General features: G+C 44.9%; 1 protein-coding gene across 4 annotated transcripts in view; it reads left to right on the top strand.

The window, feature by feature from the left end:
• klhl13 (kelch-like family member 13) overlaps window positions 1–14,947 on the top strand; it is a 94,496-nt gene extending 79,549 nt beyond the window's left edge. For all 4 annotated transcript variants that reach the window (XM_084320209.1, XM_084320208.1, XM_084320210.1 and 1 more), the window contains exon 8: window positions 12,869–14,947. In XM_084320209.1, the coding sequence (XP_084176335.1) occupies window positions 12,869–13,356 (488 nt within the window). In that variant the 3' untranslated portion in view covers window positions 13,357–14,947. The remainder of the gene's footprint in view (window positions 1–12,868) is intronic.
• Window positions 14,948–15,832: the final 885 nt, after the last annotated feature.

The raw sequence follows: 15,832 nt of genomic DNA on the forward strand, positions 1-15,832 counted from the left end.
CTGATGAGTTATATTCATTAAAGAAAGTTGATTTAATAAAAAAGACTAATTTAATCAGATTAATCACTATTGAAATTTAGGATTTAGTTTGAGGATATTTATTTAAAAAAAAAATTACTTTATTTTTTTTATTATTATTTCTTTTAATTAAAAACGAAGGTTCGAACGTCCATTCGAAAAACCCTGACGAAGTTCTAAGCCCAAATATATGAAATGTTTTTGTATTCAAGTCGTTGTTTTTTGCAGGGCTACCGGGAGCTTGGTGCCTCTGGCGAGAGCTTGTATGGAGAATTTTAATTGGCGCGCAATATCACCTTTACATATTAGATCTGCCCCAAGATGTGGAACAGTTTACCTTTACATATTAGATCTGCCCCCAAGCTGTGGAACAGTTCACCTTTACATATTAGATCTGCTCCCAAGCTTGTGGAACAGTTTACATTTACATATTAGATCTGCTCCCAAGCTTGTGGAACAGTTCACCTTTACATATTAGATCTGCCCCAAGCTGTGGAACAGTTCACCTTTACATATTAGATCTGCCCCCAAGCTTGTGGAACAGTTCACCTTTACATATTAGATCTGCCCGACACTAGTGATGTTAAGTCTTTGTTAAAAGACTCATCTCTTCTATCTGGCTTTTCATTCAGGTTGAGCAATACACCTGTGCTTCTATTTTGACTGCATTTTATATTGTATTTTTCTGTTGTATTGGTATGTGTAGTACTGTTTGCAGTACTATTTCTGTGTGTGTACATTGTGCACCTTGTGTTGTATTTTTATTAGTATTTACTTTTGTACTTTCTATTGGGCAGCATTTGAGTCAAACTGGGTTGTTATCAATGTGCTGTGTGAATAAATCTGACCTGTGCTGTCCGTCTTTAACCCTTTGTGGTGTGACTGTGTCCGAACGTCGTCTCTGAGTTCTGTCTTGGAATCCTAGGTTCCGCTGAGTGTTAGGCATTGTTGTTGTTGTTGTTGTTGTTGTTATTATTACGACATCATCAATGACATTTTCATGTCTAGAAATGATCTCACTGTGAGGTCATCATAATGCCAGAAGGGGTTTAGTGACCTTCAATTTCATGATTGCTGTCAAACGTGCAAAATAACTATTATATAACTATTCCACACTACGATACATTTAGAGGTTAGAGCCTCGCTGTGCAAGGTGACCCCGTGCCGGAGCGCAAGCCAGCCTGTCGGCCCGGATCAGCCTCACGCTCTCCCCGGGCCGCGCTCGCCAGAGCTGTCGGAAGGCATCCCGTCAGGTGGAGAGACGGATCTGACAAACTGGCTCAGGCCACGGAGCGTCACGCCTCCCGGCTTCCCGCTCATCGTTCTCCTCTTCTTCAGAGGATTAGTAGTATCAGTATCTCGTTCTTCTTCTAGTTGTTCTGTAGTATCAGTATCTCTCTTCTTCTTCTAGTTCTGTAGTATCAGTATCTCGTTCTTCTTCTAGTTGTTCTGTAGTATCAGTATCTCTCTTCTTCTAGTTCTGTAGTATCAGTATCTCGTTCTTCTTCTTCTAGTTGTTCTGTAGTATCAGTATCTCGTTCTTCTTCTAGTTCTGTAGTATCAGTATCTCGTTCTTCTTCTAGTTCTGTAGTATCAGTATCTCTCTTCTTCTAGTTCTGTAGTATCAGTATCTCTCTTCTAGTTATGTAGTATCAGTATCTCTCCTTCTTCTAGTTCTGTAGTATCAGTATCTCTCTTCTTCTAGTTCTGTAGTATCAGTATCTCTCCTTCTTCTAGTTCTGTAGTATCAGTATCTCTTCTTCTTCTAGTTCTGTAGTATCAGTATCTCTCCTTCTAGTTCTGTAGTTTCAGTATCTCTTCTTCTAGTTCTGTAGTATCAGTATCTCGTTCTTCTTCTTCTAGTTCTGTAGTATCAGTATCTCGTTCTTCTTCTAGTTCTGTAGTATCAGTATCTCTCTTCTTCTAGTTCTGTAGTATCAGTATCTCTCTTCTTCTAGTTCTGTAGTATCAGTATCTCTCTTCTTCTAGTTCTGTAGTATCAGTATCTCTCTTCTAGTTCTGTAGTATCAGTATCTCTCTTCTTCTAGTTCTGTAGTATCAGTATCTCGTTCTTCTTCTTCTAGTTCTGTAGTATCAGTATCTCGTTCTTCTTCTAGTTGTTCTGTAGTATCAGTATCTCTCCTTCTAGTTCTGTAGTATCAGGATCTCTTCTTCTAGTTCTGTAGTATCAGTATCTCGTTCTTCTTCTTCTTCTAGTTCTGTAGTATCAGTATCTCGTTCTTCTTCTTCTTCTAGTTCAGGGGTGGCCAACCAGTCAGAGACTAAGAGCCACAAAAATTACTGTGGTACCACAAAGAGCCACACCATATACCAGCGTTTCTCAACCTTTTTTTTCAGTCACGGCACCCTTCATGTGTTTATAGGTCTCACCCTCTGGCCTCTGAAGTTGCTAATGTCTTTTTTATTTGGGCCTCACAGGGTTAAAAGTACCCTGTGAGACCCACGGTTGCAAAATTACAAAATCACTTTTAGCCATTTAAAAAAAGAATGTTTATTTAAAAAATGTTAAAGGGGAACTATTTTACTATTTCTTTCACTATTTGGGCACTTTTACACAATTCCTGTGAGTCTATGAAACACCTAGGTTTTTTTCAAAAAAGAAAATACATTGTTTTGTATTTCTAATCAAGTACTCAAAAACCGCATTTTTCTACCTCAAGATCTTAAGCGGTTTTGAGGCTGGGCTCCAACCACTGTGTGGTCTGGTGCCAACTGCCACATCAACTGCCACATTATTATGCAGCTGAGAAATCTCTGACATCACAGATATGCACATTTTCAGATGACTCAGTTCAGTGAGGGTGAATATTGTGAGAGGAGAATTGGAAGAATGCGCCAATATGAGAATTAGAGACATAGATCGGATCCTATTAATATAAGTCCACATAGCTAAGAAACAATGGTAAACACTGAAAAAGGCCATTTATAAGATAGTTCCCCTTTAAGCACATGTATAGTCAATTGGTTCTGTTGTTCAGCCTCACAATGCTATTTGATAGTAAATGTGTTTATATGTCCCACCCTCTGGCCTCTGAAGTTGCTAATGTCTTTTTAATTTGGGCCTCACATGGTTAACCTCTTAAGCCCGAGATATACAGTAAAAGTGTATTTTCAGCATTACGTTTGTTTACCAATTATTGTAACTGTTATTAGTGAAATATAAGATTATAGAAATCTCAGGGCATTGAGTCGGAAACCGGCGCATATTGACAGGAGGAAGTGGCACATCCAAAAGTGAGTGTAGTCTTTTGAAGGAAGAGACTCAGGGCTTTCAAATTTCGAAAAACTACCCTACCCAGCTCACACCAGCCCCTGTCAATCATCTGACTTCTGGATTTACTTTTTTATTTCTCTTATTTTTTGGGATTATCTCCCACAAACGTTATTGCCATAAAACAGAACGCAGTTAGTTTCTCTACCTTTCTGTGAACGTCTTGCAAAAAACGGTGTTGCATTATTATGATAAAATGGTGGAGAAATTTACTTTATAAAAAAGATGGCAGAATTCAGTACTGTATCTACAAAACCTTCTGTTTAATCATCTTCCCTTTATTCATTTGCTTAGATTTTTCAGGTCTGGTCAATTTTAGCATGGTGTTATTCACAGTCGAAGATAAATCTTTTTTTAAATAGAATTTATATTCTCCTTTGGTTCATTACAATTTACTCGAGCCTAGTAACAGACACACTATTTCTGACACTGATCCATATATGTCCCTAGATTCAGATACCAAGAACATGCAAATGGACCATTAAAAAAATTGTTGTAAATGTTTATTCTATGTCCTTTTTTTCTTTTTTGAAGGATGGAAGAGCCTCACATTGACGGGCAAAGAGCCGCATGCGGCTCGCGAGCCGCGGGTTGGCCACCTCTGTTCTAGTTGTTCTGTAGTATCAGTATCTCGTTCTTATTCTTCTAGTTGTTCTGTAGTATCAGTATCTCGTTCTTCTAGTTGTTCTGTAGTATCGGTATCTCGTTCTCCTCCTTCGTCTGCAGTTTCTGTATGAAAGGTGCTATACAAATAAAGTGTATTATTATTATTACCTACCTCAGTTAAAAATGAGTCCAAACTTCAAATTATTTAATATCATTATTTATTTAGAACAATTTGTTAATATATATATAATATTGCAGCGAGCGTTGTCTGCATCTAGCTTTGTAAAGTGTAACCACACTTGCGACCGTTTTCGGCTTGCCATTGCCCCGACTGCTTTGTTGTTGAATCAAGTCAAATCCTAGGTAAGCGTGTATTGTGCGCGACTGCGCGTGAACGTGTGGCACACTTCATAGGTTTCGTTTCGCGTTAAATGAAACGTTGACGTCATCTGCCTTTATTTTTTACAGTCCGGAAATGTGGCACCGGTGGATCTCTCATGAATCGATACTCGGTAGTACCGACGTGATTCGGTCGATACCCTTAAAAGCACCGGATTCGGTCCCCATCCCTACCAGGAAGGAGCCGTTAGCTCGGCATCTATGACACTGAGTGACCCTGTTCTCTTATTGAGACGGTAGGAAGGCTGACAGGGGGACTCTCTGGCCTCCGTTACATCCTTTATATAATGTTTATGGCCCGCTGAGCTTCCTCGAGACAGAGAGGTCTACAGACACAGGTCTAATATAATAATAATAATATATTTGATTTGTAATGCGCTTTATAATTGTGGAGCAAAAATCTCAAAGCGCTATATTTTAAAAGAACATAAAAACTAGCAAGAGTAAAAGAAGAAAGAAGAACAAATAGGCGAGACTAAAGCTAGCAAGGAGTCAAAAGAACACAAACTAGTAGCAGAGTAAGAGAAACATAGAATAAATAAAACTGATAAAAGAACATAAAATGTGTAGAGCACAGGTTGAGCTGCCGGGCTCAGATTGGGGCTCCCTGGCTCAGGTGGGATTATCTGGCTCAGGTTCGGGCTCCCTTGCTCAGGTTGGATTCCCTGGCTCAGGTTGGGGCTCCCTGGCTGAGGTTGGGGCTCCCTGGCTCACGTTGGGGTCCCTGGCTCAGGTTGGGGCTTCCTGGCTGAGGTTGGGGTCCCTGGCTCAGGTTGGGGTCCCTGGCTCAGGTTGGGGTACCTGGCTCAGGTTGGGTTCCCTGGCTCAGGTTGGGGCTCCCTGGCTCAGGTTGGGTTCCCTGGCTCAGGTTGGGTTCCCTGGCTCAGGTTGGGGCTCCCTTGCTCAGGTTGGGGCTCCCTGGCTCAGGTTGGGGCTCCCTGGCTCAGGTTGGGGTCTCCTGGCTCAGGTCCTCAGATCACTCATCGATACTTTGATCAGCCGCTCTGTTCGCGGTCTCAGCCTGGAACTGCTGCACATTAATGACTTTCTGAGAGGGAGCATGAGCCATAGATTGAGAGAGCGAGGGGGGGGGGGGAAGAGAGCGAGGGGCGGGGGAAGAGAGCAAGGGGGGGGGAAGAGAGAGCGAGGAGAGAGAGCGAGGGAGAGAGAGCTCTATTCAACTACAAATCTTTACTGCGCTGCTTTCACTCCTAGTCGCTCTGCATTGAAGGGGGGGGGGGGCTGGGGGCTGTCTCCCACCCAGATGCATGCTGGGATTGTGTTCCTCTTTATTTTAAGCCTTCCCTGTAGACATGTTCCCTCTAGACATGTCCTGTTTTCTTTTTCTTTCTCTTTGGCTCAGCCTGTCCCAGTGTCTGTCTGTCTCCAGTGTCTGTCTGTCTGTCTCCAGTGTCTGTCTGTCTGTCTGTCTCAGTGTCTGTCTCAGTGTCTTTCAGTGTCTTGTCTGTCTGTCTCCAGTGTCTGTCTGTCTGTCCCAGTGTCTGTCTGTCTCCAGTGTCTGTCGGTCTGTCTCCAGTGTCTGTCTGTCTGTATGTCTCCAGTGTCTGTCTGTCTGTATGTCTCCAGTGTCTGTCTGTCTCCAGTGTCTGTCTGTCTGTCTGTATGTCTCCAGTGTCTGTCTGTATGTCTCCAGTGTCTGTCTGTCTGTCTGTATGTCTCCAGTGTCTGTCTGTCTGTCTCCAGTATCTGTCTGTCTGTCTCAGTGTCTGTCTGTCTGTCTCCAGTGTATGTCTGTCTGTCTCCAGTGTCTGTCTGTCTGTCTCGGTGTCTGTCTGTCTGTCTGTCTCCAGTGTCTGTCTGTCTCAGTGTCTGTCTGTCTGTCTCCAGTGTCTGTCTGTCTCCAGTGTCTGTCTGTCTCCACATTCTAACTCATTATTTTCACTCAGACTACAGTGGTATGAATGCTGTCTTGTTTCACATCACACATGACCTGATCTCAAGGTCAGTGAGGAGGAGAGGCGGGGGAGGAGAGGAGGGGGAGGAGGAGGAGAGGGGCGGGGGGAGGAGAGGAGGAGGGGGGAGGAGGAGGAGGAGGAGGAGGACTCCTGCCTCAGGAAGCGTTCTGACCAGTGACCTGAGAGTAACAGCTTTATTTAACCGGCTGGTGACTAAGAACACAGACTCATGTAGCAGAGAGAGATATAGTGAGAGGAGGCTTATACACACACACACACACACACACACCTACACACACACACACACACACACACCTACACACACACAGACACAGACTCATGTAGCAGAGAGATATAGTGAGAGGAGGCTTATACACACACACACACACACACCTACACACACACACACACACACGCACACACACACACACACACACACACACACACCTACACACACACCTACACACACACACACACACACACACAGACACAGACTCATGTAGCAGAGAGATATAGTGAGAGGAGGCTTATACACACACACACACACACACACACACACACAGACACACACACACAGAGACTCATGTAGCGGAGAGAGATATACTGAGAGGAGGCTTATACAACACACACACACACACACACACACACACACACACACACACACATACACATACACATACACACACACACACACAGATAGACACACATGTACAGCAGAGAGAGATATAGTGAGAGGAGGCTTATACTGTACACACACACACAGACACACAGACACACACACACACACAGTCATGTACAGCAGTGGTGGAGAGATATTCAGATTCCTTTATTGTCACTTATTTCAGTTCTTTACAGCACAAAGAGTGAACATCTATTTATTGTGGTCCCTCGACTATAGCAGCTTCCAATAATAAAAAATACAAAACATTTTGCATAGAATAAAATAAGATGAATAAAACAAAGATGACTATATACAGTTCTAAAAAGTGTGCATTGCAGATAAGGATGTAGATATTATACTATATGACATTTGAATAACAAAATGGCTATGTACAGTTCCAAAAAAGTATTTTGTGTGATGCGCAATTGATTGATTTTATTGTGGATTAGAGACATCATCCAAAGGATAAAAACATGATAAAATGCAAGCACTTATTTCCATCATGGTCCCTGGTATTAAAAAACAGGACATACATCAACATAAAACAACATCATAAAACATTAACAGTTTCAGTGCCGACCTTGTTTACATTTTTACCCTGTTGAATGCCATCATCCACTTCAATGTTAGCGTTAAAAACGCCTAATCTATGTTTTAAATTATGGCTAATCTGCCCGTCGCTTATCAATGACTCGTTTGCAGTCAACATTGTCGAAGCGGATTGTTTTTTAATCGGTTCATATCCTTTTTATATCATTCTCTCGAAAATTTCCGGAAAATTTAAAGATTCCCCCATAAATTGCATTTATTGGAATATTCTCGAATACACTAGACACATTGTCATTTGTCGGCCTATTTATGAATAGTTTTCAAATAAACGCTAGATTATCTATAGTATATGTGTACTTATAGACGCGAACTGAGAAATCGATTCTCTTATTTCCTCATCATAGCCAAACAGCCACATCACACATAGGGCAAACGCTGATATCTCCGTGAAAACAGGTCTGATTATCCTAAGACTGGTAAAATAGATTCCTTACCTGAGATCAGATGTTATCCAAAAAGATTATTCCAATTCCTGATCGCCATTCCAAATATCGATCACGCTTATTGATTAGTGTTGGTACTGTAAATACATAATCGTCGCTGTTCTGATGGCCGGCGATCACTTGGTCTCTTCAGTTGGCTTGACGGAAAAATAAAATGAGGAAACTGGCCACCCCCCCTGTAACAGTCTGAGCTGATGGGGTGCAGTTATACAGGGAGAGACGATAGGGGGCGGTATCTTCCCAATTGAGCTCAGAGAGACTCTGCAGCACTAACCCATGGCTCGATTGATGAAATATGAATTCAAATCGCCAATAAAAATACGGCAAACAAACGACATTTCGCGTCGTCTGCACTCAATGGGGGGGGCTGATAAAACGAGATATGGCGTCGCTGGCACTCAATGTGTTAAGATACAATATGCATATACAGTTTTTTTTTTTTTATCTACTTTTTCTCCCCATTTTCTATTTTTCTCCCTTCCCCAATTTCGTATCGTCCAATTCTCCCCTGTCTCGAACGTTGTTAGACTATGCCTCCCACAAGCCAGGGTGGGCGGAGCGGAGCTAAGTTAACAATATACTCGTTATCACCATACATAACGCTTATATTGAAACACGTTGACATTAAGGCCGTTCTTTCAACCTAAAAGTGCACTTTCTTCAACCTCAAACCTAAATTCCTTAGCGACCCGTGTTACCAACGTAGACAAATCAGTGCGCACATTCGAGACACACATATGAAACGAGTCATACGGAACAAATAACGTATAACGGAGGCTGAAATTAGACCAATGTGACTCACAAACTCACGACAGTAGTACACAACTACACATACAGACGCACAAAATGTATTCTGCATTGATTAAGTGATAATCGAAACCCAGCTTAAGCCGTTAAACCCCTGTAGACAGTGAATCACCGAAGCCAATACGCACACACACACAGTTGAACTGGAACGCTTTACCAAACATACACTCCCGGCATTCATAACTCGTACGTTTATCTTCCATACGCTTAACCATAACATAACTTACTTACCGGTACCCAAACAACGTGTCCCAGAGTCCACATTCATGCACAAATCCATTTAAAAATGTTAGAAAAACGCTCAGTTTCCCGATTCCTCAATCATCCAATGTCTGGAAGTGGACCCATGGTCCATCCATTCAACCTTAATAAACGGACGGCCACCGGTCCATAACCGCATTATATAGAAGATAAGTCTTTATTTGTCGTGCAGATTAACACACATGCGAGATGAAAGACCCACATGAACACGCGCGTGGCTCTGCTGAGCTCTGACTGAGAGAGGGAAAGACAGACTGCTCTGCCCTGCCCTCTGCTGGCACGTGCTGTGCACTACAAGCAACGCATCTGTGATTTGGCGCACAGTCTGTGACGTCACGGTATTGAAAATCATACCGACGGGATTTCGAAATACCCTGGTATACTGTAATACCGTCATACCGCCCAAGCCTAAGGCTGACTGCATGTCATTTTTATATAGGAGGAAGAACAAGGGCCCTAGCACACTGCCCTGAGGGACCCCGCAGTCCACCGTCCTCAGATTTTAAAGGACCCCTCCCACCTCTACACGTTGTTCCCTTCCCCTCAAGTATGAGCTGGCCCAGTTTGTGGCCATAAAATTAAAACCTATCGCTGTTAACTTGAGCAATGTGCGGAATGCAATGTGCAATACAGTTTTCTTTTTTCAGCAACAGTGTTTCTCAAGTGTAGTCCGGGGGAGGGGATTAGGGGGGCGTCAATGGGCTCTGTTGACGACGAGTCTGATGGCTTGGGGGGGGGGCGACTGTTCTTCAGCTCTAGTGAGAGGAGGCTTATACACACACAGACACGCACACACATTTGAATACTTTATTTGGTTCCACAAAATATATTACATAAACAGGGAATCAAATGTATCGGGCCAAGCAGCACTGAACACTTAAGGGACACATAGCACCTCCTTCTCCACGTGGCTAAGCTGCCAATAATAGCTGAGACAGAGCAATATTTGGCAATTTGTTTGGCTTTCCTCTTAGACATTGCAGCAATTCTCAGACCGGTCATGGTGCATTTTTATACATGGCCAAGACTTCCGAATACAAGTACACTAAATCTACACCTGTACCCAAGGCCGGCCATCACATTGAGCAGTGGTTGGTATTTTATATGCTTGTCCCGGAAAGCCTGGTCCATGTACAGGTCAAAGGCACAGCCTACTTCTAAGATTAGCACCTCCTTGTGGCTGGTGTCAACCAAAAATCAGGTGTATTTGGGATGTCAGCAAAGACATCATTGGCACACAGACACACATGGCAGTATTAGGGGGTGGGAAACTGATGGGTGGGGATCGGGCGTTGTGGACAGCGACTCCTACAGGTCGGTTGGTGCGCCTGCGCAGTAGAATCAGGAAGCGATGGGGGCGGCGCCCCTCCAAAGTGCAGACCCCTGACACTGAAAGATCGCGCCGCGCAGGTGAAAAGATGCGACTGCTGTTACCTCGAGTATCGGAGGGGACTCGTGCTATGTATGACTTAGTCCACATTGCAGCCGGCTTGTGGGAGGCAAGAAACAGCGTTCGAGACAGGGGAGGGTTGAATTGGACGATACGAAATTGGGATGGGAGAAAAATAGAAAATGGGAGAAAAAGTGGATAAAAAAGAGGTCAGACATGTGCATCTGCTACAACTGATTCCAGAATAGCGTTGAATTTACTTTCAGTTTGCAATCGACAGCGTTTTATGCTAAATTTGCAGGACTGTTAGGAGGTGTAATAGAAATATTATCTATGTCCATCTGTGTTAAATCTCTGTACAGCTTTTGACTAGTTAATATGATCAACTAGTATACTAGCTACAGCTCAGACAATAGGACGACAGTGTCTGACAGTGTCTGTTAGGGCTGGGCGATTCTTGCTAAAATGTGAATCACGATTTTTCTCTAAGAATTGAGATCACGATTCTCTCACGATTCTTATTTTTTCAATACAATTATTTAAAAAGTAAAGTAAAAAAAAATATTAAAATTATTATTATTTTTATATAAAATAAATCGTCATAACTTAGAAATGAGATTGCATAGGTCTATGAATCGAGATCGCGATAATTTTTTTTCTATTAACACTTTAAGTGCCGAAAACGTGTTTAGGCGTCTTTCCTAGCCATGCTCAAGTTGCCTAGGATGCCGTAACTCATCTTTGATATCAATATTTCAAAAATCTGTGATCGGAATCATATTTCCCCTCTGCAGCCTTCACACACAGTTCTGAGCTCCTCTCAATCCTCTAGCAGTTCAAGAGCGCCATCTGGTGGCCGATCGGCAGAAGCACCAAACAGGAAGTCATGTGGATGAAGTGGTGATCACCCATATTACTTCCGGCCACTCTCTATAGCTCCCGCGACTCCATCTTGAAACACTCGATAATAGATTGCTCGCCCTAACTCAATAAACAACGTTATTTGGACGTATATACTATTATACAACCTGGAAATGGACCGGGTATTTCGACATCTCATAATGGAAAACTGTCTACCCCACGCTGATCACCCAACGGCCCGCGGAGACTGGGGTGAGTTTTAGCGTGTAGTATTACCGCGTTCGACACTAACTGCTATGATGAACATTTGACCCACATTAGATGAATGGTATAACGTTGCCCACGGAATTATAAACGATCCCCCGCCCATCCGGTCATCATCAGATGATACGTAGAAACTTCTAGAAGCACGTCCATTTGAAATTTTTCATCCGGCACCGATCGCTACCAAACTGTATTTGATCATCAATATAATGCATTTGGGGCTATAAATCACGTTCTGGAGAAAGCTGCAGAAAGAGATGAAAACATACTTATACTTTAGATCATATTTTAGTATGAATATGTGAATGAAAAAGTTTAACGTTCATACACCCTGAACAATACATATAGGACATTGAATGGGCCCTAATAATGGCAATCTAGCAATAGAATTTAAAAAGTTATAGCCCTGCAAAGAAGAGGAACTTCTCCATAGACAAATAGAGCTGGCAAGGGATGGTATATCATGAATTTAACCTTCGGCAGTTAAATTGTTAATTGCCCATCCCTAGTGTCTGTTAACAATGACCAAGGTTAGGAGATATGGCATTTGGCCTTTACTCCAGTTCTAGTGTGAAGCCATAACAAAGCCATTAGACCCATCTTTTGTTTTTCATTGTCTCACTAGGGCATATTTTGTTGACCTTTTCTGGCATATCTGGTATCTCCACGTACGTCATTTCGATTATGTATTTAATCTAAGTTCTGACCAGCGTTCTTTCTCACTTTCTGGTCAGACGTTAAGCATGTCTGATCACTTTCTGGTCAGACGTTTGGTTTACCATGTCTGATTGTAAACTGAGCTCTGTGGAAACAGATTAATAAACTATGTTCTATATATTTTTATATACAAATTGACTCGATCTGAATTCCTACAGCTTACTGTCATGGCTCATTGAATATTCCACAACAGAGGTTAACTGACTTGTTTGTCTCCAGGCGTCAATGCACAGGTCTGTTCTCAGTCCCCTGGCAGATAATAATAATAATTCATTGCATTTATAAAGCGCTTTTCAGGAACCCGAAGTCGCTGACAGATGGGGAAAACGGAGAAAACAAATAAACAAAAGGAACATAAGACCACAGGGGAAACAGGGAAAACAGCATGATGCACAGAAAACATAAAGCCACAGTAACAAAGATCAAAACAGGTTGGAGGGGGGGGGTTAAGGTTGGGGAAGGTTCAAGGCTAGGGAGGGTTCAAGGCTAGGGAGAACAGGTGGGTTTTGAGGCGGGATTTGAAGGTAGAGTGTGGGGGAGTCTCTGATGGTCTGAGGGAGGGAGTTCCAGAGTCGAGGTGCAGTGCGTGAGAAGGCCCGGACTAATGTGTTGTTGTTGTTTCAGGGGGAATCACCCACGACACGTTCCAGAAGGAGCTGATGTGCTTCGACCCGGACGCCGACCGCTGGACCCAGAAGGCGGCCATGACGACGGTGCGCGGCCTGCACTGCATGTGCACGGTGGGCGACCGCCTCTACGTCATCGGGGGGAACCACTTCCGCGGCACCAGCGACTACGACGACGTGCTGAGCTGCGAGTACTACTCGCCGGCGCTGGACCTGTGGACGCCCATCGCGCCCATGCTGCGCGGGCAGAGCGACGTGGGCGTGGCCGTGTTCGAGAGCCGGATCTACGTGGTGGGGGGGTACTCCTGGAACAACCGCTGCATGGTGGAGATCGTGCAGAAGTACGACCCTGAGAAGGACGAGTGGCACAAGGTGTTCGACCTGCCCGAGTCGCTGGGCGGCATCCGAGCGTGCACCCTCACAGTGTTCCCCCCCGAGGACATGACGGGCTCCCCCTCCAGAGAGTCGCCCCTCTCGGCGCCTTGAGGACATGACTGGCTCCCCCTCCAGAGAGTCGCCCCTCTCGGCGCCTTGAGGACATGACGGGCTCCCCCTCCAGAGAGTCGCCCCTCTCTGCGGCTTGAGGACATGACTGGCTCCCCCTCCAGAGAGTCGCCCCTCTCGGCGCCTTGAGGACATGACTGGCTCCCCCTCCAGAGAGAGTTCCTCTTGGCACCTTGAGGACATGACGGGCTCCCCCTCCAGAGAGAGTTCCTCTCGGCACCTTGAGGATGAGGTTCTCCCTCCAGAGAGTCGCCCCTCTCTGCGCCTTGAGGACATGACGGGCTCCCCCTCCAGAGAGAGTTCCTCTCGGCGCCTTGAGGATGAGGTTCTCCCTCCAGAGAGTCGCCCCTCTCTGCGCCTTGAGGACATGACGGGCTCCCCCTCCAGAGAGAGTTCCTCTCGGCGCCTTGAGGATGAGGTTCTCCCTCCAGAGAGTCACCCCTCTCTGCGCCTTGAGGACATGACTGGCTCCCCCTCCAGAGAGAGTTCCTCTTGGCACCTTGAGGACATGACGGGCTCCCCCTCCAGAGAGAGTTCCTCTCGGCGCCTTGAGGATGAGGTTCTCCCTCCAGAGAGTCGCCCCTCTCTGCGCCTTGAGGACATGACGGGCTCCCCCTCCAGAGAGAGTTCCTCTGGGCGCCTTGAGGACATGCCGGGCTCCCCCTCCAGAGAGTCGCCTCTCTCGGCGCCTTGAGGACATGACGGGCTCCCCCTCCAGAGAGAGTTCCTCTCGGCGCCTTGAGGATGAGGTTCTCCCTCCAGAGAGTCGCCCCTCTCTGCGCCTTGAGGACATGACGGGCTCCCCCTCCAGAGAGAGTTCCTCTGGGCGCCTTGAGGACATGCCGGGCTCCCCCTCCAGAGAGTCGCCTCTCTCGGCGCCTTGAGGACATGCCGGGCTCCCCCTCCAGAGAGTCGCCTCTCTCGGCGCCTTGAGGACATGCCGGGCTCCCCCTCCAGAGAGTTGCCCCTCTTGGCGCCTTGAGGATGAGGATCTCCCTCCAGAGAGAGTTCCTCTCTGCACCTTGAGGAGTGACCCCCCACAACCCGCCCCCCCCCCCCCCCCCCCCCTCTATAACCATCCCCTCCACACCTTATAGACACTGTTTGCACTTCCTCCTCAGACTACATCTGTACTGCATCCCTTAAGAACCCAAACCCGACCCCAGTCCCCTTCCACCCCACAGAACCCAGAGCCCACATACCCATCTGGTTTGGCAACCCGATCACACGTTACTGTTGCAGACTCGGTGTGGTTTTGGCAGGAAAATGACCTTGACTTGAAGAGTGACCTTTGCAATTTCAACTTTTCTACCTGATGTCGGATGTTTTGTTATGTCCCATTTCTTTTAGACGTCTGACTACAAACACTCCACGCTGACCGCCTCTTCTGGTCTCTTCTAGTCTCTCCTAGTGTCCGCCAGGCGAGGCCCACTGTTCGCAGGCCCACTCTGCGCTGGGTTTTAAACTCAGGCGGTTTGGCCTGGAGCACCCGTCCATCTCGTTTCAGTCTCACTCTTTCCTGCTGTTGCTATGAGAAACCGTTAACAAAATTGTGTTTTCTAGATTTAATAAACATTTTGAAAGAAATCTAATGACGTTTGTCTTCCTCACTCCATGCGGTCAGTACTGCCGTCCGTCTGTCCAGTAACCTCTCCTCCCTCTGGACCAGTGAGCGAGCCTGTTTGTGACCGAGCCCGGCAGTTCGTGGCACAAGTCTCCCTCTGTCATGTATTTGATTTGTACAGATTATGAAAGTACAGGGTGTACGCGTTCAAATGATGTGTCATACGTTGAAATCTGAACATATTTGATCAAGATGTGCTTATTTTAATCTAGTTAAACCTCAAGTCTTGAGAGCAGAGAAAAACAGAAAATCCAATCTAAAGTTTGGCTGCATTTTTAACGCCTTGGCTGTCGGGTACTACATAGGTGTCACAAACAGCCTTTTTTTTTTTTTTTTTTTTTTTTTTTTTTACTATTTAGAGATACTATAACTGTTAGCTGTTACAGTAAATATGTTCTTAAAACATTCAAACTGTGATAATATGGAAAACAAACTAAAAACCAAAACATTTCATTAATTTTCTTCACCATCTGACTTCGACGTGAGTCTCCTACCGCTGGGCCTGGTCACATTTCGGAAGCAATAATTACGCATATGATGATTGTCAATTGAAAAGTGTATTTGTCCGCTAACTAACGTTTATGTTATAGCATCAAAAAACCTATTGGCGATCAGAATCATAACCAGAAAGGTCTTTATTCCCAGGAATTAGTTTTGGTCGTTTGGTGCGACATTCACAGACGATTAACACCATAGTAAAAAAGGGTCTACATTAACTCGTTGACTGCCACGCTGTTTTCCCATCTCTACTCCCTGGTGCCAGCGTTTCAGACCGTTTTAACGATGTTTGTAGAGCCATCGTATATTCAATATTATAGCTATGGAGACAATACT

Source organism: Notolepis coatsorum, assembly GCF_963971535.1.
Source record: "Notolepis coatsorum genome assembly, chromosome: 8".
Lineage (NCBI taxonomy): Eukaryota > Metazoa > Chordata > Actinopteri > Aulopiformes > Paralepididae > Notolepis > Notolepis coatsorum.